The sequence below is a fragment of the Chiroxiphia lanceolata genome, chromosome 16, assembly GCF_009829145.1.
Source record: "Chiroxiphia lanceolata isolate bChiLan1 chromosome 16, bChiLan1.pri, whole genome shotgun sequence".
NCBI classification, from domain to species: domain Eukaryota; kingdom Metazoa; phylum Chordata; class Aves; order Passeriformes; family Pipridae; genus Chiroxiphia; species Chiroxiphia lanceolata.
Window position 1 is genome coordinate 427,479 of NC_045652.1, and position 26,664 is coordinate 454,142.

The 26,664-nt window shown below is 51.8% G+C and overlaps 2 protein-coding genes across 6 annotated transcripts; both read right to left on the reverse strand.

Annotated features, from left to right (window-relative positions):
- Positions 1 to 8,761: 8,761 nt before the first annotated feature.
- On the reverse strand, positions 8,762 to 16,835 carry LOC116794889 (UPF0488 protein C8orf33 homolog). Of its 5 annotated transcripts, none has more exons than XM_032704070.1 (8): positions 15,874 to 16,286; positions 15,149 to 15,235; positions 14,623 to 14,735; positions 12,562 to 12,699; positions 11,727 to 12,382; positions 10,202 to 10,289; positions 9,945 to 10,091; positions 9,203 to 9,809 (listed from the first exon to the last, which is right to left on the reverse strand). In XM_032704070.1, the coding sequence occupies exons 4-8, from the start codon at positions 12,626 to 12,628 to the stop codon at positions 9,613 to 9,615; spliced, it is 1,155 nt and encodes a 384-aa protein (XP_032559961.1). In that variant the 5' UTR covers positions 12,629 to 12,699; positions 14,623 to 14,735; positions 15,149 to 15,235; positions 15,874 to 16,286; the 3' UTR covers positions 9,203 to 9,612. The 5 variants fall into 5 exon arrangements, with proteins under 5 accessions (XP_032559958.1, XP_032559959.1, XP_032559960.1 ...); XM_032704071.1 differs by having other exon boundaries at positions 15,149 to 15,265; XM_032704067.1 differs by lacking the exons at positions 14,623 to 14,735; positions 15,874 to 16,286 and adding an exon at positions 16,457 to 16,835 and having other exon boundaries at positions 8,762 to 9,809.
- A 143-nt stretch (positions 16,836 to 16,978) lies between these two features.
- Positions 16,979 to 25,879, reverse strand: AMDHD2 (amidohydrolase domain containing 2). The gene is given in 17 exon segments (XM_032704072.1): positions 16,979 to 18,659; positions 18,661 to 18,671; positions 19,099 to 19,200; positions 19,621 to 19,689; positions 20,393 to 20,526; positions 20,741 to 20,772; positions 20,775 to 20,885; positions 21,916 to 21,935; positions 21,938 to 22,003; positions 23,016 to 23,228; positions 23,664 to 23,718; positions 24,026 to 24,034; positions 24,036 to 24,124; positions 24,127 to 24,157; positions 24,160 to 24,167; positions 24,841 to 24,977; positions 25,583 to 25,879. Coding segments are annotated over 17 exon segments (1,275 nt in total). The 5' UTR covers positions 25,666 to 25,879; the 3' UTR covers positions 16,979 to 18,554.
- Between the last annotated feature and the right edge of the window lie 785 nt (positions 25,880 to 26,664).

The following is a 26,664-nucleotide window of genomic DNA, read 5'->3' on the forward strand; positions in this document are numbered from 1 at the left end:
GGCTTTCTCACCAGCAAGGCAAAGAGGGCAGAACTGTCTCCTCATGTTAAAAGAGTAAATTAGAAGTTCACCCTGCTTGGAATATACCTGATTAAAAGTCTGGGCTGAGGCACAAACATGAAATGTCATGTTTCAGATATATGTCCTGATATCTGCCTAAATTACTTCTTGGGGGCTACTGTGTGCTAGAGGGCTAAGAGATTGGGAACACCTAGAGGCAATACAGAAATGGAGGACCTGGAGAGAAGCAGAGACTTCAAAAGAAAGTGTTTTGATTTTCCTGCACAAATGCTCACACTTTCATGTGTTAGAGGACATCCAGGTTTCTAGATAGAAATATTAAAAATCTGACTGGGTGTGCCCCTGGGCAAAAATGCTGTAGCTGACTGTGCACTGAGCATTGACCTTATCCTTCCCACCTCATCCCTTCCGTGGTTTTACAAGAGCCTACGTGGCATGAAGCTGTGTCAGGGCAGGGTTAGGTTGGATTTTAAGGAAAGGTTCTTCCCCCAGAGGGTGGTTGGGCACTGACCAGGCTCCCCAGGGCAGTGGTCATGGCCCCAAGGCTGCCAGAGCTCAAGGAGCATTTGGACAACGCTCTCAGGGACAGGGTGGGATTTCTGGGGTGTCCTGGGCAGGGCCAGGAGTTGGACTGAATGATCCTTGTAAGTCCCTTCCAAATCAGGATATTCTATAATTCTATCTGTAGATCAGGGGCACCCTGAAACACTAATGTGGCAGACACATAACCTTTCCTGAGAGCAAATGATACCTTTGAGGCAGAGAAGCTGCACATCTATAATGACAGAGATCCTCTCTGCCTCCAAGCCTCTCTGCCTGCAAAACGACAGCTGCAACACAGGCCTCCAAAGCAGCACGAGGGCAGGGCCTGAGGGGATTACAGAAACACCCTGACAGTAACCTCAGGTACTGTCATTTAAGGTGTCTATCACTGCAGCATGAGATCCACAGAGGTTTAACCATATGATTGTCTTAGCTATCTACGTAGTTTTCAGGACCTGTGATGGGCTGAAGAAGCGGACTGAACCAGGTGATGGACTGAAGGTGTAGAGGCTCTTGTAGCACAAATAAAATCAGCCAAAATCCACCAGGAATGCACTGCAGAAATCCTGCTACTCTTGTCAGACCTGGAGAAGTGAGGAGGCCCAGGGCTGCAAGAAGTTAACCTTGTGTGGGTGAATAATCACTATTTTCCCTTGCAGCTCTGCCTATTCTGTTTCAGTCACATGAATCATGGCTGTACTACCACTGACATGTCACCACAAGGATTTTCATGGATACGACTCAAAGAAGCTGTGGCTGCCCCATCCCTGGAAGTGCTCAAGGCCAGGTTGGACGGGGCTCGGAGCAACCTGGTCCAGTGGAAGGTGTCCCTGCCCATGGCAGGGGGTTGGAAAAAGATAAGCTTCAAGGTCCCCTTCAACCCAAACTGTCCTGTGACTCTGTGCCTCTATAGTCAGGTTAAGGACAGCACTGGAGGTTGCTGACTATAGAAAGCACTTCCAGCAGAGGCACTCCTGACCCACGTCAAACTCTGCATATCCAATTACAGGGCCATCAGAGCCAGGCAAGCCACCATCAATCTCCCCAGCAGGTATCTCCCAGCCCCTGATGACAGACACCCCTGGCACACTCCCTCTGAACTCCAGTCCTTGCTGTCATGGGACACACACCCCTTGGAAACAGCTCCCGACTCACCCTCGGCTGGGGCATTGCACTGACCTTCCCACCGTGTGGCTCCAAGCTGGCACTGTGGGTTTTCTAAAACCATGGCTACGCTGAGGACTTCCACCCTGTGCCTGTCCCAACAGGCACACGTGCTCTGCCACCCATGGCATGTCCCACAGACTGGCTGGCAATCTATTTTTCCAGTGTGTGGGAGGCCTACGCCTCCCTGCCATCTGCCACCATTCACTTCTTGTTGCTTCTGGCAAAAACTCAAAAAATAACCCTGCTCTCATTAAATTTAATGAAGCAGGAAGCCCTCTGAGTGCATTTTTCCCAAATAATCTGCTCACTGCTCCGTCACAACATCTTCACCCATCTTACTCCTCCCGCACTTCTGAATCCATTCATTTGCTCCTGTTTTGGCTGTAATGAGTGGACTGCCCAGTTTCCATGAGAACAGGGAATAAGTGGGAAATGAGGGAAATCTAGAAATCATTTTTAGATCATAATGTATAGCAACAAATAGGAATTATTAAGAAAATATGGATTCTACCCTACTAGGCAAGAACTTAGATGAGTGACAAAAAAAATCCCGACCTCCTTCTAAATATCTGTTTTCATGACAGAACAGCTTATTCCACTGGAAAATGGGATAATTGAAGGAATCTAAATTGACAGCTGACCAGTTGTGGCCGAAGTCCACTGAGAAAATCCAATGTCCCCTGAGAAATCTGCAACTAGTACTGCCTCTTACCAATACTAGTTACAGTACTCTCCATTTCCAGAGATATTGCTCCAGAATGTCCTTGCTCCAGTGTGGTGGTGGTTTCTCTTTCTCCATCCCTCACAGAGCTCTCTTCCCTACACAGCAGTGCCAGCAGGCTGCTAGAGAACTGAGCAGGAACAGGAAACAGAGATCCTGATGGGGCTGGATGAGAAGACTGGCACACTTACAGAAGAAGCTTTTGCTGCAACCTTTCCTACCTCTGCTAGACAATGATTTCACTTTCCAGAGTTCCTAACTTGGCCCATTCCAACAGCCTACATCACTCCAAAAGAGAGACAAAGCTCTCAGAAGAAGGAAGAGAATGCTCTCCCCTCCCTGAACAAACACATCAATGTCCTTGACCTGGGAGAGATCCGACAGCCCTCAGACATACCCACAAGTTCTGCTCCCAGACAGCACGTTCTGACTTGGCTGCATCTCCCTCACACCATGTACCCAGGGAACCACCCAAACATAGCTCCTGAAACTGTCCCAGCTCCTGGCCTTTGCCTGGGCAATAAACACCTGCCCCCCACCCAGCAGTTTTGGCACTCACACTATTCCGAGTAAAGCTCAAGTTCCCCATTTCAGTGTCCTGACCTGATTTTTCAGGTTTGTTTATGGGGTGACTTCTTTCTCACTGCTCCCAAAACACAAAACGAAGGACAACAAAAGATTAGTTCTGCTGCTTTACTTCTGCATAGTTACTGTTCATTCCAGATAGCAAGGGAGCTCATATTAAAGTTTTCAGCTTTCACATGAGGATCATCTGCTGCATCAAGTCTCTGAACATAAAGGCAAATGCAGGGTCCTGCACCTGGGGAGGAATAACCCCATGCCCCAGCCCGGGCTGGGGGCTGCCCTGCTGGGCAGCAGCTCAGTGGAGAAGGCCTGGGGGTTCCAGTGGACACCAGCTGTCCCTGACCAGCCCTGGGACCAGAGTGGGGGATCCTGAGGTGTGTGAGGAAGGGCATTTCCAGCAGGTCAGGGAGGGGATCCTGCCCCTCTGCTCAGCCCTGGTGAGGCCTCACCTGGAGTGCTGTGTCCAGTTCTGGGCTGAGGGAGCTGAGGCTGTTCAGCCTCCAGAGGAGACACTGAGAGGGGACCTCATCCCTGTCTGTCACTGCCTGCAGGGAGAGGGCAGAGGATGAACCAGGCTCTGCTGGGGGGGCCCAGCAACGGGACAAGAGGAATGGGCAGAAACTGGAACACAGGAAGTTTCATCTGAACATGAGGAAGAACTTTCCTCTGCACTGGAAGAGATTGCCCAGAGAGGGTGTGGAGTTTCCCACACTGTGGATATTCCAGAACCCTCTGGATGCAATCCTGTGCCATGTGCTCTGGGATGACCCTGCTGGAACAGGGAGGTGGGACTAGATGATCCACTGTGGTGCCTTCCAACCTGTGATTCTGTGTGTGAAAACAGTGTACCCCCTTTTTCTAATCAAGTGAACATTCCCTGAAGGTGCCTAGCATTAGAATGAACTGTGTGAAAATAGTGATCACAGCACCTTTTCTCCCCAGTCTGTATTTTGTCAACACAATCATCTTTAACCACAACAGAAAAAAGCTAACACTGTTATTTTGCAACATGATTCATTTCCATAATGAAAAATCATTACTATTCTTTGATCTGTAGCAGATCTAATAAAATAGCACCTTCTTCAGTAAATTAAATTGGCCACTAAATAAATCTGAATTACTAAGTAAACTTGAATTACTCTTCCTGCCCATGTGCTCTGAACAACACTCTGTGTATCTGCCCCTCTGCCTTGAACAGACTGTATTGATTCCCCCAGATAGCTCAGGCAGCTCCAGAAGACTTTCGAAATTATAATGTCCCGGCTCACTGCAAAGGTTGTTCACAGCAGTGCCTTCCTCACCAAGAAATCTCTCTTGATTCCTGGGCAGGGCACCACTATTGACATCAGGGTCTCCTCTGCACTGAAGGCTTCGTGCTGGAGCTCTCACCTGGACCCAGGACGTGCTCTGGGGGTGAGGATTGGCACTGTGAGATCCATGTCTCAGGAATGAAGAATACTAACAGCTGCTGGCATAAAGTGACACAGCCTTGCAGAGCTGCCATGAAAACTGTCATCTCAAGGGCAAAATCTGATGTATTGCAATGAGGTTCATGATAAAAATATAAAGCCTTGCACCATTTCAGCCCCTAAAAAAGGGCCTTGGCCAAGGCAAAGGAATTTTTGCAGGTTGCCAATAGTGCCTTCTGTGTTTACATAGTATACTCTGCATGATCATCATGCACAGAAGAGATATTCCAGAAGTATTTCCCATGGTTCAATACCATGCAATGACCTCTAGACAGGTGTCTGCAGAGCTCCTGTACCCTCCTGGGCTAGACCCTTAGCTGGGCAAACTGGCAAAATGTGGCAGTATGTGGCGAAAGAGGGAGATTTAAAACAGCTGAAGAGCTGCACAGTAATTTCTTGAAGTAAGAAATGATGCCTGTTTCTATTTCTATGGGAAGGAGTAAATTACATCATGGATACACGCAGATGCATGGGTGCTAATGCCAACGTTTACATCCTTCACGTGTAACGTACATACCACACTTGTCACACAGAGCTGTCTCTGGATGAGTGCTTAATGTGGAAATAAACAGTGCAAAAATAGGAACGTATTACCTCCAAAATAGCAAGACTTTCCCCAACCTCTTCCCTGTCCAACTTCATGGACTATGCAGTTCCTCAGGGTTCACTACCTCAGCCAGGAGCTCGAAGTCTAGCTGAGTCTGACAGTCTTTCTAAGGCTCATACCTGGACTTCTGTGGAGCCTGACAGGTGCTGAGAGTGCTCCTTAGTTTCTGCCACAAAATCAGCACTTCTGTGATGGTGGGACTTCTGATTATGGTGGCCATCCCTTCTCCTGGCTTCTGTGCCAAACAAGACATTGTTTAGCCTTTCCAGATACTTATCCAGCTCTTCCTGGGTGTGCTCCAGTTGTTTGCCGACATTACTGGGGGAAAAGGAAGAGGATGGTGAGGAGGGTTTGCTTTCCCTGTCCTTCCTGGTCTCTTCCACATGCGGGTTTTGCTTCATTAGAACAAGCACGATGATCATCAAGATCAGGCAGAGATACACAACCCAAACTTCTTCCATCTTAGTGGGGAGGTATCAGGAGCTGGTCATGCCTGTTGATGCACTCACAGGGAAGAAGCCAAAAATGGACCAAACCCAGCCAGTGGTCAGCACTCCCCAGCTGACAGTGCCCACAGGAGGACTGGTGCCAGTAATCAAACCACTGTGGGAAGGGATGTCAAAGCTGGATTTTCCAAAACAGCATCTTACAGACCTTCCGCGGTTCTAAACACAAAAGCAGCACAAACAGTGAGCAACAAAGGCAGCAGAAAGATACAAGATCATCTGTCACAGCTTCATATGACCTTAAAGCAGCAGTATCTCCTCTGTTTCCTGCTATGGAACTGCAGGTTCAATGCTCCTCACTCTTCAACCTTCCGTTACAGTGTTCCAGTTGTTGTCTTGCTTGAAGTACTAAGTTTTTCTTCTTTCTAATTCAAAGAAAAGATAAATTAGGATTGAGGTTTCCCTCCTCAAATGAAGATAATATTTTATCCTTTAGGGGTGATTAGTTGCTGAGTCCACCCTCAGCACTCTTAAAAATTTAAGTGAGACAAGGTAATACTAGTCACCTCAGTTACAGGATCAGTAGCACCAACTTGTTGGCTTTCTGTCTTTGCTGGTCTTGGGAGAGGGAGTCCCCACAGAAGCGGCTGCTGAGACTCTGAAGATGATTCCAGCTGGACTTTGTAGGGATCCCTTGGAGATCCTTTGTGGGCTGCTCCTTGGTAACTCTGCCCCCCAGATTACTCAAAGAGGGGCGGCTCAAGGGCCAATAAATGCATTTCCACTGACCCAGCCTAGGAGAAGGGGTGGGACAAATGTACTGATTAGTGTCCAGCATCCAGGATAACAGCCAAAATGCCAGTACGGATGGGAGCGGGGAGGTTGGCCATTCCAATTTGAGGCAGGGTCTGTCTGGAATGGGATTGCTTTTCCTAACCTTTGCTCAGAGGATCTATTTACAGAGGAGGGTGCCAAGCCCAAAAGGACCAGAGATCACATCCAGGTTTCTGCTGCCTCCGTGTGGAAACATTCTTGGCCTCACCCTGCCACAGAAATAACCCTAAAATTCTTCACTTTGCTCCCCAAAGTGAGACATTTCTCCCGCTTTACTGCAGTGGATGGTCTGAGACATGTCACAGTGTTCCTTTACCCTGTTACTCATTTTAGAAGCTGCTCCTCAGCTTTTAGTTTTTCAAGATCGATGCTATGAAGCACGTTTGGCTCTAGAGGCACTGTGGTACTTCACATTCCCTTTTGCCTTGTCTTTAACTCACTGCTGAGGTCACAGCCGAGCTGGAAGTTCCCGTAAGCAGTTTGCAGCCTACAAGCCTGGGCCTGGCACTGCTGCCCTACATTTAGTTGGGCAGTCACCAAAGAGATACAGAATACCAAATCCAGTCACCCTGTTGGCACCAAACTCAAATGCCAGGCACAAAGCTGAGGAGAGGATGCAGAGACAGACAACTGAGCTCAATTTTCTACTAAAACTGAGCTATATTTCCTTAAAGCAAGAACAGCGGAACAGAGATGTCCAGACAGATGAGAATATCTCCCTTCTCTCTCATTGCTGTACATCATTAATGCCTTGGGGCATAGACCAAACCTCCAGCTACAGGTATTACACTGACTAGCAGAGCAAAGCCCTGACCCAAACCCGACACTGCTGCAATAAGAGACATCGCTGAAATCCTAAAGAAATACTAAAAAGGGAAAACACCACTTAAAAAAAAAAAAAGTCATTAAGACTGCACTGTGGCCCCTCTAAAGGGGAAAGGACGGATGGAGCAGCCCACAGCACTTCCTAACTCCTATTAACATTGCTTGTTTCCTTTCAAACAAATGTAACATAGCAGAGATGCTTCAAGCATCGCAAAGCTTAAAAATGAAGTAGACTGCTGTAGTTTCAGATGCAACTGAAAGATGCCTCTTCAACACAAAATCACTTGTGAAGTAACTTGGGCACATCTGTCAAAAACTCGGGAGGCATCACCTTGGCTATGAAAACAGGGAGTGGACAGAGAAAGGCAAAATGCTTTGTCCAAGATCCCCATGCTAACTTGTGGAACTGACCTGGAATGACACTCAGGGATGTGAGGGATCACACTGATGAATGTTTGCCTTCCCATATACACATATGTAAGTCCTCCAATAACAGAGCACAGGAGAAGGAACATAGGCTGGCTTTGTAGGTCAGCATTATCCAGAACTCTGGAAAACCACAGGAGCTGTTCTGATATCAGAATGCATTTTTCTCTGACCTCTTTTTATCTGAAGATAAACTGCTGGATCAGGTTACACCAAACGCACACCTCACTGGTATCTTTATTCTAATTGGGAACGCCTAAGGAATAGCATAAGCACGAGGCAATTATATAAGAATGCTTCCCAGAATACTCCTGCAGCCTTCCACAGCAAAGATTTTGCAACATTTTAGCAGCTTTAGCTTTACCTGAGACAGGAGAAGGGAAAAAATAACCGTTTCCCAGACATCTGCTGCACAACCAGCCAGGAAAGCAAACAGTTGTAGTTCCAAGGTCATGTACAAGATGCTCTTTAATCTCAGTAAATGGCATGAAAACACTAAAAGTTTGACAAGGACACAGCTTTTGTATGTTTAATATAAAATCCTGGAAATCAAAACTAAAAAACTGTCTAAGGTTGTTCCACACAGTCAAAGTTGTGCTCCTTGGCAAATAAAATAATAATATGCCAACCTTGATTTCCAGTTTTTACCCACTGACTTCAAGAAGACATAAAGTCAGCTCTGCATATTTTTCCCTGTCGTACATGTTATCCAGGTTCAGTTTCCCAGACAGGAATTCTTTAAAATATTCTTTTAAAATAATAAAAAAAATATTCTTGCAGATACCACTGCCTGCATCAGGGCTTAGTAATAAAATTAATTTTTTTGAGCCAACATCAGGTTTTTTAAAGTCTTTGCCAGCCAGTATTTTCCACCATCTCTCAGCTGCTCTCAGCACTCCCTGGAATCTGCCCACACTCCCATTTCTCACTTCTCACACAGGCTGACTGGACCATAAAAGGGAGGAAAGCACTGCTCCCCAGGGACACCTGATACCACATAGCCTTTTGCAGCACTTCTCTTCCTTCAGCTTTTTTAGGCTTGGTGGGAAGATTTTCTGTGGGAACACAGGAGATGGCTTCAGTGACTGAAGTAGTATGGAAACACTGGATACACACATTCAAAAAGCCAAAATTTAATACAAATCAAGTGGAAGAGAGTCTTTGGGCTCCGACAGTTCATTTCACCACCACCCAAGGTTGGCACGCAGCTGATTTTACCTCTGAGTCACTGGTGGCTGTAACTGGACTACTTACAAAGTAAACTTTATTTAAGAGCTCATTGTACGCCCTTCCTAGCTAGCCAGAACCTGGTTCCAGCAACAAAAACCTTTCCCTGTCTGGAAACAACTGTCCTTACATCCTTAGGCTGGACTAAACCAGCATTTGCAGTTTTATTCTAAGTCTGTTTCTGCCATTGAAAGAGATGAATCAGCAAAAATGGTTCTCACTCACTCTCTCCCCAGACCCTGAGCTCCACTCCCTCGATGTCATTGATGGCATTGCTGGTGTTTGCTGGATGCCAGAAGCTGCATTCACACAGCCTCTCCGTGAGAGAAGCTGCATCTTCTTTCCAAACCATTCCCCTCTGCGTGCATGGCTGCCTCAGTTGCTAGGAAAGCTCTGCTCTATTTAAAAACCACGGGAGAATGGGAAAATCTCATGGTATAAAAGAGAGATTTTACAGTTAATGCAAATTCTACAGGAAGAAAACCAGATCCTTTCACTGCTGACCCTTTCAAAGGTGCCTCTCTACAGTGTGAGCACAGAGGAGCACTACGCTGGCTGAATCTTGGGGTCATACGGTACTAGGCAGATTTGGTTTAGATTTCTAGATAAGGCACTCTGGAACCAGGATCAAGAGACTTACTGATGACATTTCCTACTGCACAGCATCTCTCCACCGTTCTGCAGTTTACAGGGGATCTGGCACAGGGATTTTTTACCACAGTTTTAGTCTAAGACACTTTCCTAGAAGAAATTAAAGCGAAATTCTTCTTTGGAAGCTGTGTCATTGAATAAGCCTGTGTAAAGCGTCCTGGGTGACTCTGAAGGCAATCCTGCTGAACCCTGGCTTCTCCTGCAAGCTCCCGAGCACTTCCGGATGAATTTGCCATTCTTCTTGCAGATGCTTCCCTTCACCTCCACGATCCTGGCAGCCTTTGCAGCTTGAAGAGGGGAGAAAAGAGCCGTTAGAGATGTTTAGTGATCTCACATAGCGAGGTTCCACTCTGCAAAGCAATCTGCAGGGCAGGAGTGAGTCCCTTTCTTCTTCTTCTCCTCACCATGAGAAGTTCTCCTACCTGTTTCCATGAGCTTCAGCTCCCTGCACAGCTCCTTCTGCATCTTCTTCCTGTAGTCTCCAAACATGGCTCTCATGAGCTGCCGCTTCTTTACCAGTGGAGCCTTGTCACTGCGCAGTGTCCTGATGGCCCGGAGAGCCTCTTCAGCTGCAGCAAAGGAGGAACAGCACACAGCTTAAGGCTTCCTGCTGGCTCTGCCCCTGCATTCCTGCCATCCCTTCCCACAAGAGAGAGCTCGCTTTTATTTGAATGCCTACCCTGCTTTGGAGTGGGTTTCTGTGTCTTCAAGCCAAGTTCCAGCTGTTGCACACACCAGTCCAGCTCCTTCTGCAGCTGCTCATCTGACTGCCATCAACGTGGGGCACAGGGAGCAAGAGGAAATAAGTCACCCAAAAATTAAAGCAGCAGTTGCTACATGAGATAAAAGGGAACTACATAAAGTCAGGACTATTCTCAACATCACGTGCTGGTGATCAGTTTACAGACTCCATGACATTTTCCCTCTAGTGTTTTTCACTGGATAAACTAAAAGCACTGCACAAATGTTTAGTTGCAACTCACTGCCTCTATTTGATGAGTTTAATATGTGGCTGCCATTCAGAGGGTGCTGTTTTCTGGAAAGCTGTTACAGTGCCTTTCCTCTGAAAGAAGCTGTCAAATACACTTACAGATGGGAGAAATAAGCATTAACAACAAAAAAACCCCTATCACCAGGCCTGCATAAAATCAAAAAAAGTGAACAATGGACAAATAAGTCTTTTTTTCTCAGCTCCTGCATGCTTGCTAAACCAGAAATACATGAGGAGAAGGAAACTGAAGCCCATGGAGATGGAGGAAACCAAGTCCCATCGAGCAAAACCAGCTGGCTAACTCAGCAGTGGGACAGGAAAACAGGGCTGCACCCCGGGACTGAAGTAACTTGTAACTGTTATGTACATGTAAACACAAAAGCCCTCACCTACAATAGTCTCCTTCCAAAGGACTGGAAGGGCTTTACCTCACCTTCCAATCTTCCTACCTCTCCTGTACTCAGCAGTGTTTATTGGCAGGATGGAATGTTCCAGAGGCGGGTGAACACTCAGTGCAATTTCCTTGAAGAATATTAAGAAAAGGAAGATTTTGTGCAATCTTCTATTTCAATATTGCTCAGCTGGCACTGTTTCTTAATAATACCTACACTGGTGCTGAGAAGTAAAATAAAATGAAGACCCAGACCCTCAGCAGAACAGAAAACCTCAGGGTGTGCCTTAATGGTGTGATGACACATAACTTGCAACCTCAGTGGATTTCTGGGCCATGCCCTACAGTGGGAACCTGCTGAGAAGCACCTTGAGCTTCACCCCAGACCCCTGGCTACACCAGGTGGCAGCTCTGTGCCTTGGCTTTGCTACTTGCACTATGTGAGCAATTCATCCTGCCTGGCAACAGGAGCAGGGCCTGGTTCGGCACCCGTAGGCACTGATTGAGGGCAGTTACCTCCATTTCTTATTTTCATTTCCTTAAGAAAACATGGCATCCAGCTCCCCAGGATTAGCTGTCACAAGCCTAAACATGAAATGCTTCAGCACAAGTCTGAAGGACCATTAACTCCCTTTCCACTAGTCAGGCTCCTCAGTTGTGTAGCAGAGAAAGCAAACAGCTGCTAGAAGAAGCAAGCAGCAACCCCGGTCTTTCAGCTCTCATCTCAAGGCAGCATGCTAATTGTTCATCTGTGCAAAACGATAAAGTGCCTCTCTAGGTTAAGGGTTTATAAATTATGGGATCTCATCAATATTTAACTACCTGAGAGGTCTTCTCATCCTGATGGGAAGTATTTGTATTTTGACAGCTCTTAGCTTCTGTCTTTGCTTTCCTGCTGGTCTCAGTTTCTTCTCTCTCCGTTTTACTGACTGGTGGTTTTTGTTTCTTCTTCTTTTTCTTCTTCTGGGCAGCTTCATCTCCTGTTGATTTCGCTGTTGCTGCTTCATCTGCAGGAGCAGTCTCTGGTTGGGGGATCTTTGATGTGACATGGCTTCTGTCCTCTTTGGGTGCACTCCCTGCAGCTTGAGTCACCTCAGGCTCCCGCACGGCTGCAGCCCGTGGCAGGGCTGCTGCTTCAGCAGGCAGTGAAGAATCTGTATGTTGGCTTGAGGGAAGTAGCTGGAGCTGAGGACAGTCTTCATCTGGGATGGCAAAGTTGAAAGCAAACTTGGGTTCTTGTCCAGAGGCAGCAAACCTCAAGGCTCCATTCCAGCTCTCCTGCTTGGTGGCTCTGACAGCTCTGCTGTCACCAGGGTCTGCTCCTGGGTCGCTCTCGGAAAGTGTAAAATCAAATCGGAAGCTGCTGCCAGATGATGTGAACAGCTCTGGCTTTGCCTCAGGGCTTGGGTCAGACTGTTTCATACCATCTCCAGCCTGCCCACTGCTTGGCTGTACTTCCAGAGCACCAGGTTTCATGCCTAGAAAAGACAAAGAGTATTGTTTCTGTCAATACACCAGTTTCCTACCACGGGGATGCCACTGCAGCTCCCTCTCTAAGGCACTGCCCAGAGAGTTGACTCAATCAAAAGCTGCAACCTAAGAAATCTACAGAGAAGAATCAAGTCTCACCATCCCCTGAATGACAGCTCAAGCTCACCTGCTTTCTCCATGCTCTCCTGACCTTCAGCCATGCTGAGACAATAATCCCCAAACACATCACTCATCACTTGTTGCTTCTTTGCAAGAGGAGTCTCAGGGGAGTGCAGGACCTTGAGAATGTGCTGGGTCTCCTCTACTGCACTCAGAAAAAATCCAAGAGAGACAAAAACCAGGTTATGCTGGGCCTCAAAATCCCCACTGTCGGATGCTGATGACTGAGTCTTCTCTGAAACGTGCTCTGTGTTCATATCACCTCTGACTAATCCACAACTGGCTTTTGGTTGAAAGGGAACTCCAAGCGCTTCTAGAAGATGAAATACTGTGAAATGTTCTTAGGGGGGGAGAATTTAACTACTTATTACATACAGTCAGACTCTTACGCTGCAGTAAGTGCACTGCTAATGGCATACATAGGGCTCAGCAACCCTCTCCTCAAGGCAAAGACAAATCCAAGGGCCCAGCTCTGTGTGTCTTTTCTGAAAAACTGGAAAAAATCTTAGTAGAGAGCACACCCTGAAAAGTAGGACTCTTGCCTGGCTCTCATACAAACCAGCCTGACCACAAGAGGAATCCAAATTTTTTGTGTCAGAGCAAATTCTCTAAAAAGCACAGCTGTTCTGTGACAGTAGTCCCCAAGACCTCAGTTCGGGTACCCTACGTATAGTCTTGTAGTGTTTGTCTCACTCATTTCCAGCCACAAGACAGCCTGATGTACTGCACTAGTACTGTGGAATGGGCACGTCCCACCTCTCCTGGCTGCAACGCCCGACCACCTCTGGGGGAAGAACCTTTTCCTAATATCCAGCCTAACCCTCCCCCGACACAGCTCCAGCTGTCCCCTCGGGTCCTGTCCCTGATCACAGAGAGCAGAGATCAGAGCTGTCCCACCTGAGGAAGCTGCAGACCCTGATTAGGTCTCCCCTCAGTCTCCTCTTTTCCAGTCGAACAGACCAAGGGCCCTCAGCAGCTCCTCCTTTGGCATCCCCTCCCGACCCTTCACCATCCTTGTGTCCCTCCTTTGGACACTCTCTAACAGCTTCAGATCTTTTTTATACTGCAGCACCCAAAACTGCCCCAATATTGCAGGTGAGGCTGCCCCAGTGCAGGGCAGAGGGGGACAATCCCATCCCTCACCCAGCTGGGACAATCCCCTCCCTCGCCCGGCTGGCAATGCTGGGCCCGACGTCCCCTAGGACACGGTGGGACAGAAGTAGGATGTCTCTTCACAGCACCTGGGTATCAGGGTCCTGAGCACACGTGTATCCCTATGTCAAGGGGTTGGTCTGGTTGCGGTCCAGGATCTCATGCAGACACTGCTGCAGCCAGATAACTCATGGATCCAGATGCCGAATTCCTGGCTAGAGCTTGGATCTGCCTCCTCACTGCAGACTCCTTCAGTGACTGGGACTCCAGGCAGAGCCTGGGTACCATCAGCAGGACTGCCCTGCTCTCCTGGCTCAGGCTCTGTGCAAAGGGGCTCCTTTCTGGCCAGGCCACTGCTTCTGCTGCCTCATCCCTGGACTCAGCTCCTGCCTCCCCTCCAGGAGCTGCCTTCCCTGCTGCTGAGCACTGGGGATCAGCACAGGACACAGATGTAACAAAATGGTCTGATCATAGAATAGTTTGGGTTGGATGGGACAGTAAAGCTCATCCATCCCCTGACATGGGTAGGGACACCTCCAAGCCCCGTCCAACCTGGCCTTGGACACTCCCAGGGATGGGGCAGCCACAGCTTCTCTGGGCAACCTGTGCCAGGGCCTCACCACCCTCACAGCCAACAATTTCTTCCCAATATCCCATCTAACCCTGCCCTCTGGCAGTGGGAAGCCATTCCCCCTTGTCCTGTCGCTCCAGGCCCTTGTCCAAAGTCCCTCTCCAGCTCTCCTGGAGCCCCTTTAGGCCCTGGAAGGAGCTCTCGGGTCTCCCGGGAACCTTCTCTTCTCCAGGCTGAACACTCCCAGCTCTCCCAGCCTTAATTCTTGGAGCCTGATACTCAAGCACCATGTGTGGGCACATATTAGTTACTGCTACATCCTCAGGTGAACCAGCAAACACTCACCTGGGCACCTTACAGATGGTTCACATCCCTCCTCTAAAGGTTAAGTAGCGGCCAGGAGCAGGACGTGCGTCTGCATTTCTCTACAAGTTGTACTGATAAGATCAATCTGTGACCTTATGAAAAATATTTTATAGGATTTTATCTTCCATGTAATTTCTCCTTGGAACAAGCTTCACAAAAATAAAAACACCTACTGGTGTTTAAGGGCCAGACACACTGGCACAGTTAAGATGGAAAAAGAAAGGCAGAGCTGGAGCAGAACCAAACAAGCCATTAGATGGGAAAATGAGAACATGAGAAAGGATACAGAAAACAGGGAGAATGAACAGTACAGGAATGAAAGGTAAAGCTGCTTCCAGATAGACAGCCCTTAAAATTCAATGCTTTGTTTTGTATTTAGAACAAATCCCAAATGACAAAAGAACAGGGAACAGAAGGGAGAGAAGAAACAGAGAAATGTCCAAATCTGCTAAATCAGACCTGAGGCTGGAATATGGGATGTGTGGGCTGGGAAAGAGGAACATACCTGGTTTTGGGGTGGGGTGAGGTGGAGATCTGCCTCCAGCTGCGAAATGCACCACTTCAGCTCCTCCTGGAACACATCTTGGGGAGCCTTGGACATGGGGTGGGGAAGGAAGAATGTCTAAAAGAAGCACAAATCTCTTGTCTCTAAAACTGATTCCAAACCTGACTTTCTGAAGCCCTCTCCCCTCTCATAGATCAGACCTGGCTTTACACTGGAGGTGCGCTGTGCAACTGCTCATTTATACCATCGGCCAGCACAGGGACACGTGTCCTGTGCGGAGAGCACCAAATGAGCCCTCTGCATTACAAAAATCACAGCCGTAACCTCCTCCTACTAGCAGGACCCCCCCCCCTCCCCCCCCCCCGCTCCTGGCAAGCCAGGACTTCCCACAGATATTTTTTCTCCCTCTTTCTCTCCTCCTTCTCCTTTTTAAAGGCCCACCCAAAAAATTTCTCATTTTATCCTGAAGCTTATCACGGCACAATGTCTCCACGGCAGGAAACTTCTCTTTCACACAGCTCTGGCAACACACAGAATTTATATTTACGGTAAACACAAGCGCCCTGTGCTGTATTTTTACGCCGCCCGCCTCCTGCTAAGCAGGTGGAAGTGAAGGCTTTGCTGCCCGCGGCGGGGGGATGGAAGGAATGTTCGGGACAAGGAGGTGAGGAGGGGCTGGGGAGGGCATCGGCGCTGCTTTGAGGAGCACCTTTTGGGGCCCTTACCCGCTCCATGCCGCTCCGCGCCGGGGAGGAAGCGGCCCCACCGCACCGCCCACCTCCGGTCACGGGCAGCGTGTGGGCTCCGGGCCCAGCTCCGCCCGGGGCCTCCCCGGGGCCTCCCCCGGCTCTCCCCTCCGCCCCGGGCCGGTTCGCTGTGCGAGCCCTCAGCGCTCCGCAGGCCCGTTCCGGCCGTGAGGGACCGGAGGGCTCCCGGCACAGCCCGGCCCGGGGGCGCCCAGCGCCCACCTTGGCAGCGCGTTTGTCCCTTCGGGACTGCCCCCGCACCCCTGAGCACCACAGGGAGCTGTGGGACACCCGTGTGTGCACTGCCCGCCCGGGGGTGCCACAGAATCACAGAACGGGCCGAGTTGGAAGGGACCCACAAGGGTCATCGAGCCCAACCCTCAGCCTGCACGGGACCATCCTCAGCCTGCACGGGACCATCCTCAGGATTCACACCCTCTGCCCCAGAGGATCATCCAAACACATCCTGGAGCTCTGGCAGCCTTGTGCTGTGCCCCTGCCCTGGGGAGCCTGGTCAGTGCCCAACCACCCTCTGGAGGAAGAACCTTTTCTAATATCCAGCCTAAAGCTCCCATGACACAACTCCAGGTGACTTCCTGGGTCCTGCCCCTGGTCCCCCAGAGCAGAGCTCAGGGCCTGCCCCTCCTCAGGAAGTTGGAACTGTAGTGAGGTCTCCCCTCAGTCTCCTCCAGCTGAACACACCAAGTGCCCTCAGTGTCCTCACACGGCTTCCCCTCAGGGCCCTTCCCCATCTTCGTTGCCCTCCTTTGGACACTCTCTAATGGCTCAATAACTTCCCTACATTGTGTTCCCCCAGACTGCCCCAATATTGCAGGGGAGGCCACCTCAGGGCAGAGCAGAGCGGGACAATTCCCTCCATGGCCTGGCCGGCAATACTGGGCCTCATGCCCCCCAGGGACACGTCTGGCAGTGCCCCTGTCCCTGGGCCACATCCTGCAGGAATACCCACACCAGCCCCTGGCCCTCCCACCCCAGCAGGACATAGGCCATACCACTGCCCACCTCCATGGGCAGGGTAGAGCCTGTTGTCAGCAGGTAAAAAGGGTCAATACACACCCGCAGGTGCTGTCTAATCCCGCTCTCTATTTTAGATTTCCTATTGACTATTTAATGTTGGTAAATATAAAAAGTTAGACACCTTGTTTCATACATTTTTTTCCCCTCAGATTGTTTTCAACAGCCGCCAGAAGATCCCCGCTGAGGCCGGTGCCACGGCAACCTGCGCGTGTCACAGCAGAGGGTGTGATGTCTCTCTCAAATGCTTCAAACTGTGGACATTATAATTTTCTGCTGACATTGGCAGCTGATGTTAGAAATTCTCCAAGGCTGCCAGTGATTCCAGCAGGGCTCTAAAATGCTGGGAAAGCACTTCCAAATGTTGCTGTTAAAGGTTATAAAACGGTACTGGGAAAATCAGCACACTTCTGCCAATCCCGACCAGACTCCTATCTGCCTTACAACCTCCATCCTTGCAGAGACTTAGCTATTGCCTAAGTCCTCCCTCACCACAAAAAACCATCTCATTGGTTTGAGCCTTGTCAGAGGTTGTCTAAGACTTATCTCAAGGCTTATTCTGCCCGTAGTAGGTTCAAAATCAGCATCAGTCCTCACATACAAGTGTCCAAGTGTCAGGAAAAGAGCTGACAGTCAAGTATTGGAGAAGATAGTAATAAGCACTGAATAATGAGCTATCACAACTGTCTTGAAAGGCCAGAATCCCACCGCAGTCCTCCTCTCCCTCAGTTCCTGAGCTGGAGGGGGGCTCGTTAGCCCATGACCACCAGTTTGGATGCATCCCCTAAAGGAAAAGCTTCCGGTCCATGGCCTGAGGAATGCACAGACCCATCAGGGGATGCAAAGGCCCTACTCGACATGGCTGGCACAGAGCCTGCAGGACCCATCCAGCCAGAGCCAGGGGTGAAAGGAGCATTGCTTTCTGAGGCAGGATACTGTCCATGTCTCCAGCGCTGTGGACTCAATGCCCATGCAGGGAAAAGGCACAAAGGATCAGCAATGCCTTGGTTTTCCTGGTTTTGATCTCTGCCCTGAGGATTCAGCCTCACAACAGCACCGAGTCGGTGAGCTGTGACAGCCCTGCTCTGAGGACACACCATAGAAGGGCTGTCGGGAGACCCAAATGTGATCCTCAGCTTCTGCTGACACAACAGGAAGCTTGTCATGGGAAGAGCTGCGAGCAGAGCTGGTGGAAGATGATGTCTACAAGCCATGGCTGCCCAGGAGCAAGGCAAAGAGCAGGCAGAGGAATGGAATGGCTTGAGCCTGCCTTGGGCATGGGGCAGGTTAGTGTGTGCTTGTATAAACACTGCAAAGGCTGGAACAGCTCCTCACTGCTGTCAGATGGTGACAGGAGCACCTGTCTAGGGGCAGGACAGCTGTGCAGTTCCCTCAGGCCACTCCAGGAGTGGATCCCTGCCAGCACAGAGCTGCTTGCTTTCCCCATGCCACCAACTGAGCACCAACAAATTCGTGGCAGGCATGGCTGTAACTGGAAGCTGGAAAACGCAGCTCTTTGTATGAGGCTCCTTTAAGGGAGTTGCAGGAAGGAATTGGGATTAAAAAAAAAAGAGGGAGGGGAGTGGGGTGGTTACCAGAGCTTCTAACCACAGTGCCAGGGAGCCTCAGAGGGCACCGGGACAGCCCAGTATCACATGCCTGCACGTGTCCTGTCTCCAGACCTCTGGCCGGCGATGTACGTGGGCTTGCACATACAGGCTGTCGTTCAGCCATCAGGAAATCTGCGTTGGGCAAGAGGGAAAGGAAGCAGCTGGTCAGAGGAATGGAGCTGCTAAAGCTGGCTGGGGAGAGCGAGCTCAGTAGGGAACGCCTCTCCCCACCCCAGACACGCAGCAGGAGGGCAGTGTGGTGCCACCCTGCTATGGCAGCTCTGCTCCATGCTTGGCTGAGCATGGGGGGCACTCCAAAGGGTTTACCAAACCAAGCATACAAGGGGATAACCACTGGAATAAAAGCCCAGAGCAAATCCCAGGAAGAGCGAGTCTCCCTGCAGCTCCCAGTGAAACAGGGGATGAAGATGTGCAGCAGCCTCTGCTTTGCTCCAGCGCTCAGAAGCCCTGACACCATTGTCCCCCATACCAACATCTCCTGTCCCCATAACAGTACCTCCTGTCTCCATGCCAATACCTCCTGTCCCCATACCAGTACCTGCATCGGAGTCATAATTCAGTGTCCCCTTGTTGTGTTCAATCCCCAGGAGCTGGGCAGGATGCAGAGATGCTGCCTCCAACGCCGTCTCTATGGAGCACCCTTGCACAGAGAGTTGGGGAGATGGTTAGGGCAGCCACAGCCCCACTGCCAGAGCAACCCAAATTCCCCTGGCCAAGGCAACTGTCAGCTGGGCACACCCTCACCCAGCCAGATGGAGCTGGGAAGGAAATATCCCTACAGGATAGCAGGAACAGAAGAACTGAACACCAAGGGTTTTGGGAGGGGAAAATCATTCCACCTTTGTGAGGAAGGAGCAGGAGAGTTCACCTCTCATTATGCTGTGGGTTAAAATGAAACCTCCCCTCAAAAAGGGCGCTCATCTGAGGGCACGTATCCCAGCCTGTCCTCATGTCTCAGGTGAAAGGGAATGTTCCTGGTGGAATGGACACAGCTGGCAAGAGCAAGACCTCCTCCCACATCAACATAGGGAGCAACAGCTTGTGGACAAGGCTCCCTTACCTGTGGCCTCTTGGAAGTGTCGCACACACGTATCCATGGTCGCCACGCTACCACTCAGGGTCTTTGTGCCTGGGAGAGGAATAGGATGGCTCTGAGCAGCTCCCACAGCTCACAGCAATGAGAAGGGGGGCAGCAGGGAAGCATAAAACGGGACCAGAAGGGCAGAAATCATGGTGGCAGGAGGGCAAGCTGAAGGGCCCACAGCCACTGCTGCCAAGGGACAGACTGAGGCAAGGGAGAGGTGCTGGCAGGGCAGGGAGAGGTACTGGGGTGTCACCCTCCAGCTCCACCACCAGATCAGCTGGACTGGGTGAAACCAGCTCACAACGCAGGTACCTGCTGCCAGAGGTGAATGGATCCTGCTCTGAATACCAGTCTCTAACTGCTTGGGAACTGAAACTTAGGGAATTTAGTTAGCAAGAATGGTAGTGATGTAATAAAGAAAAGGGACATAAATATCTCTTAAGATTTCTCTGTCCTTTCTGACCCTCTGCATACATACACTGGGCAATGAGGCTTTCAAAGGTGTTGCAGACAGCTACAATGGACAGATTCCTCCCCCACTCCACAGATGTAGGGCACTTCCCCTCCTTACCAGGCACCTCATTCCTCGCCAGGGCCAAGTCACTGCAGATCCACCAGGCACCAAAAACCTGAGAGGGTGGCAACAAGCACTGCCTCACACTGGCAGGGCCAGCCAGCTGTGCTGAGCTCCCCAGGAATGGGCACCAGTGGCAGTGCGTGTCCCAGCTCTCCAGCAAGAGGCCCTTACCTGCGATGTAGGTGTTCAGACCCTCAATCTCCACCACCTGCTGCCCCAGCGTGTGCCGCCCCGGTGCCAGCCCCATGCCAGCAATCGCATCTGAGTCACCAGCACCAGGCCTGAGCAATACAAGCAAAGGGGCCCTGTCAGCTTTGCAGCTGATTTTGCTGCAGCTCTGAGCACTGTGCCCCGCTGGCCCTCCCAGATAGGGGCCATGGTGTCTCCAGCCACATCCCACCAAAGTGCGAGGGTATCACCACAACATGGCTGTGACCTTCCAGGCAGCAAGAGCAGCACGAGTGTCTTGTGGGAGGTGGCTCAGTGCTTGCAGGGCTGGTGACACCAGTGTTGGCTCACCTTGGGTGGGCTCGGTGGGCGATCCGCAGGGCGGGCAAGGGGTGGTGTGGATGCCATCAGAGATCATCCCGTAGAAGACTCTCCGCCCAGCAGGAATCTTGTCCACTGTCAGCAGCCCCACGATTCCAGGGTCACGGTGGTGGAACTGCCCGAGGGGAGAGACGGGACAAGCTGTGGAGCAGCACCAGGACCTACTGGCTGAGACCCTTCCCCTTAGGGGATGCAGCTGCCATCTCTATCACACAGTGCCTGAGAGCTTTAACAGGCAAATCTGGGCATTGCCTTGAGTCACAGATCACAGGGCGGTTTGAGTTGGCAGAGATCCTAAAGCCCATCTTATTACAATCCCTCTGACATGGGCAGGGACATGTTCCAGTAGACCAGGTTTGCTCCAAGCCTCATCCAACCTCGCCTTGGACATTCCAGGGATGGGACAGCCACAGCTGCTCTGGACAACTGTGCCAGGGCCTCACCAATCCTCACAGCCAGGAATTCCTTCCCAGTATCCCATCTAACCCTGCCCTCTTGCAGTGGGAAGCCATTCCCCCCTGTCCCTGTCCCTCCATCCTTTGTCCCAAGTCCCTCTCCAGCTCTCCTGAGCCCCTTGAGGGCCCTGCAAGGGGCTCTCAGGTCTCCCCTGGGTCTTCTCTTCTCCGAGTGAACACCCCAGCTGTCCCAGCCTGCTCCAGAGCAGAGGGGCTTCAGCCTTGGAGTATCTCTGTGGCCTCCTCTGGACTTGCCTCCAGCAGCTCCATGTCCTTCTGAAGTTGGTGCCCCATATCCTGAGGCAGCTCTGCAGGGGGTCTCACCTGAGGGGGTAGAGGGGGCAGAATCCCCCCCTCCCTGCTGCCCACGCTGTGGGATCAGTGCAGGACGTGGAGGTTTTCTGCATCCCAGCATGCACAGACAAGGCATGTCCCAGCCTCTCACCCACCAACAACCCAAGTACTTCTCGGCAGTGACTTTTAAGAATCTGCTACAGCCTCTCTTTAAGATCCAGCAGCAGAAATGTGAAGCCAGAGGTTCAGTGCCCAAACCTCAGTGGCAAAGCATGGTATGAAAGCAGCTGGGGAGAACACAGATCTTTGGGAGAGAAACCCCAAAAGCAACCCTGGTAGCAGGAGAGAAAAATCCAGAGAAAGCCGGGTGCATGGCAGGCGCCCTCGCGAGCTCACCGGCAGCATGGCGTTGAAGAGTGCGTGATGAAGGTCTCGCCGTGCTGCACAGCCTCCTCGGCCTGGGACAGATTGCCACCGAGGTGACCTGGGAACAGACACAGCGTGTGACTCCTCTGCCCATCTGCTCCATTCATTCCCCTACAGGAGTGAAGACATTCATCACTGGACTCTGCTCTGATGCCCATCCTTGGCATGGAAGTGTCCTGGCCATGACCTGGGAGGACTGTGGGGGTGGATGTTTCAACCTGACACCTTCACTGCTCACAATCACAACTGCCACAAATGCTGCCTTGCTCACAGTGAGTTGCCTTCAGCTGGGTTCTGGGTCCCCCCCAAAGGACATGCCATTTCTGCTAGCCTCAGATACTTAAAGGTTCAGTAGAGAGGTATCAGGGGAGTAGAGACAGTGGGGATTTTGCCAGGAAAGAATATGGGGATAAAACTATCCAGAAAGAAAATAGTTTCCCCAACAGGACAGCAGCTCCAGTGCTCTGTGGGCAAACCTTGCCTTTCTGGAGTTCTTTATGTGGCTGTCGGATAAGAGACGCTCTGCTGTATGAATGCCCTTCTCACCTGAGGTTTAATTTCACCCTGAATAACTTCCCCTCCCTTAAAAAAAAAAAAAGGTTTCTTCAGTGATCTGAAGCAAAGAAGAGTTTGTGAAGCAAAGGAAAAATGCAGCCAGAGTTAAGTCAGTGGCCAGCCAGATGTTGGAGGGAGAGGCTAGTACAGCACTTCCAGTTGAAAAACGGAGTTATCAAACCAACAGTAACCTTTGGAAAATGATTTCTCCTGTCAAATAAGGTCTTAAGCAGTGGAACTTCAGAGTTTGAACCTTCCACATCATCAACCCTCCAAGGAAGACTTCCTTGTGTTTGAACAGCACCTTATGTTTGCTGTAGGGCTCTGCAATCGATACAAAGTTTGGCCCTTGCCAAGAGAGATTCACTGCGTCAAGCGAGGTCCCCATTTGTGACGGTTCTGTCACCTCCATACAGGCCAGATCAAAGAAAATCCCACCCTGTCCAGGCACCGAGACACTGTTAGAGCCCCCCCAGCCCCGAGAGAAGGGCTGCCAGAGCCCCCCCAGCCCTCACCCAGCGAGACGCAGACGCCCCTTTTGGTGAGCTCCTGGATCACCTCACTGCTCCTCTTCATCTCAGGGGCCAGGGTGACTATTCGGACACAGTCCAGGGAGCCGTAGGTGTTCAGCAGGTCCTGGAAGGCACCTGCCTCGAAGGTGCGCAGGCAGTGCTCCGGGTGAGCCCCTTTCTTCTCCCTGCTGATGAATGGCCCTTCCAGATGGGCCCCTGTCCAAACAGGAGCAAAGAGCCGTAACCCTTCCTCTCCCCGCCAAGGACCAGGAAACCTGCTCTTTCTACTCTGCTCCAGTTGAGCTCCTGCCATTTTTCTGCAGCAAAACACCTGGCTCAGGTAACTCTGAGCTCAGCACAGCGAGAGCTGCAGTGCTGGCCCTGGCCAAGCCAAGCCAAGCCACCCCACTGCCATTGCCCCAGAGAGCCCAAAAGGGCTGGAGCAGTGTGTGGTGTGTACAGTGACAGGACCACAGCAAAGGCCAGGCACAGGCTGAGGGACAAGGTGGCTCTGTGCCCACCTGTGCATCCCTCCCATAGAGAGAGCTCCAGCCCCCATTTGTGCTGTCCCTCAGTAACTTCTTTCCCCTCAACAACAAACAAGATAATTGCCCATCTACAGTAGCACCAAAGAGGGACAAATCCACTTACCCAGGATACCTGCTCCGTGGGCTCCACCATTTCTTACGCTGATCTGAGGGAGAACCTAGAGAACAGGGTTTGTCAGACATGGCACCCCAGACACAGCCCCCCAGCCTGCCAAATCAGACCCAAATGTTGGGTCTGGAGGGAGATTTGTAGCTGGACCACATGGGACCATCACAGCCCACAAAGGAAAAGCCTTCTGCAAGTCCCGCAAGAAACCCAGGGAGAGTCCAGCTCCTCATGCCCATGGCTTTTCCACCACGGCAGCTGTCCCAGACTCCGAGAGGCCCAGCCTTGGCCCTCCCACCTCCTGGTACCAACCTCAGCTCCCTGATCACCCTGCGATGGGAGGGGAGAAAGCCCCTTACCTGGTGGTAACACAGATGGAGGAGAAGTCCACCAGAGTGGACAGAAGGAGGTCACTCCATGGGAGAGGATTTTCTGACTGACCAGGTCAATCCCTGATTGAAGTCATCCGTAGCCAGGGAGAAGTCCAACCCCGAAAGCCTCCTGCACCACCAACAAAACAGAGGTGAAACTGCAGCTTCCCCAGAGAATGTTTCCCGCCCAGAACATTAAAGAAACATTTGTGTGACTGGATGGAAACACTCCATTTGTAGGCACTGATGCAAAGGGCTCCATCAGCACTTGTGTCCTACAGTCCAAGGCTCCACAAGTACAAATCCCACTATGAAGTGCTCTTCCCCACAGTACCTTAGCATTTTGCAAGCACAACTTTCTATTTTTTATGCAGGGCAAAATGTGAGGATTCCCAGCTCAGAGGGATCTGACTTCCAACTTTAGCTGCCCTAGAATAAGCCCCTCTTTCCCTCGGGAAGAGAGCTCTTGCAGGTAATGTTTGTTCCCTTGGGAAGTCCTGCTCTGTCCTCCCACATCCTGGAAAGAGTAGGGTGGGCACACTGTCAGTAAAGGGGTAGGATAAAAAATTGATTAAAATGACATTAAGAGGAAACTTCACTCAACCAAAGCGTGACAGTTACGTGACAGCAGCAACCACGTGCAAAATCGTTCTTTGTCCTTAGTTTGGTGACTCACACATCCCTCGAGCACTGAAAATGCACTAGGCCATGGGCAGGACACCCACAGAGGGGCTTGGAGGTCGGGATGGAGAGATGGACAGACCCAGGACCCCCCCCCGTGAGCACACGTGGCTTCCCCATACCATTGATCTGGACGTCGATGAAGCCTGGGGCGATGATGCTGCCTTGCAGGTCCAGCTGCACGTCAGCAGAGCCCTTCTCATCAAAGAAGAGTTTCTCCGGGTTGAGGATCTTCCCCTCTCGCACCCACAGGTCCTCCCTGAAGGAACAACCGCACACACTGAACTCTGGTGCTGTCCGTGGAGGTAGGTGGCCGTGGCCCCAGTGACAGTGGCCCTGGGCAGAGGGAACCCCCACTGGCACTTCCCAGTGTCTCCCAGGGCACAGCTGCTCTTCCAGCCGGGACACGGTGGGCAGCCCTCTCTGCCTGGCCTCTGGCTCTACAAAAACTCACAGGAATGGGACTTCCACGGGCTGCCCCTCAAAGGTGGGTGGCGATGGCCAAAGGCCACGGGGATGGCAGGGGAGGCAAAAAGAGAGGGGAAGTGGAGAGTGCCGTGCCCCACACACGGCTCATCCCCTTGGAAAGCAGGTGGAGAGGACGTGGGCTGGGGGGAGCGCAGGGGGCGAGAGAGGGCCAACAGCCGATGCGCTGGGGGACTTGGTGACGGGGGACCTGGTGACAGCCCCTCGGCACTGCAGGTGCCTAGGTCAGCCCCGCAGCCCGTCCGGGAGCTCTCGCAGCCCTGGTACCCTGGACACCCTTGGCATCCCCGGACATCCCGGTACCCCCCATACTCTCGGTACCCCCGGACACCCCTGATACCCGCAGCCGCCCCGGGACGGCCGGTACCCCAGGCTCAACTCTGGAGCCAGTGGTCCCTCAGGATGCGGCAGTTGGTGAACTGGGACGATGGCGCATCCGACACTGATTTGTTGGACGGCATCGCGGGCCAGCGGGAGCCGTGAGAAGCCGCGACCCCGGCAGTGTCCGGCGCGCGGGGCGGGCACCGGGCGTGGCGGAGTGGGGCCAGGCCGCGGCCCCGGTGCGAGCGGGGACCGGGGAGTCGGTGAGGGGCGGAGGCAGCGGAGCCCCGCCCCGGGGGCAGGCGGCGAGTAAGCCCCCCCGCCCCTGCCCGGTGCTCTGGGCCGGCGCCGTGAGGGACGAGCCCGGCGGGGTCCCGGCGGGTCCCGGGGCCGGAGCAGCGCCCCCGGCCCGGGCTGTGGGGACACGGGGGCTGGGCCTTGGCGGGCCGGGCCCCGGTTACGTGACGCGTTCAGCACGAGCCGTGATCCCCCGCCTGCGCCGCCACACGTGACCGGTCCCGCATCATGGGGGAGGGCGCCGCCATCTTGAGGAGGTCGCCGGGGGGGCCGGGGGACCCCTGTCCTGAGACATCCATCCTGAAACATCCGTCCTGAGACCCCCGTCCTGAGACATCCATCCTGAAACATCCGTCCTGAGACCCCCGTCTTGAGACCCCTGTCCTGAGACCTCTGTCCTGAGACTCCCACCCTGAGACATCCATCCTGAGACCCCCGTCCTGAAACACTCCTCCTGAGACCCTCATCCTGAAACCCCCACCACAAGACCCCCATCCTGCCACCCCCATCTTGAGATCCCTGTCCTGAGACCTCCATCCTGAGACCCCAGTTCTGTGACCCCCCCATCCTGGAGCCCACATCCTGAGACCTCCATCCTGCCACCCCTATCCTGAGACCCCAGTTCTGGGACCCCCATCCTGGGACTCCCACCCTGCATACCCCAGGCCTCTGCCCTCCTTGTATCTGAGGCAGCTGGGGAGAGGGGGTTCCACCCAGCTGATGTGGCTCCACGGGTGAATACTCCCAGGAAAGATAATGATGGGGAATATAATTGTGCAGGAACGTAACATTGCCGTCTGGCCAGGAATTGTATTTTATTAGGTTTGTGCTGTGCTTAGTGT

What these genes read in the sequence shown, in the direction of transcription:
- LOC116794889 (XM_032704067.1), bottom strand. An exon ending in GGAGAGCATGGAGAAAGCAG is followed by an intron (nt 12,383 to 12,561) that starts GTGAGCTTGAGC and finishes TGTCTTTTCTAG; the next exon opens with GCATGAAACCTGGTGCTCTG. An exon ending in AGGATGAGAAGACCTCTCAG is followed by an intron (nt 10,290 to 11,726) that starts GTAGTTAAATAT and finishes CGTTGATGGCAG; the next exon opens with TCAGATGAGCAGCTGCAGAA.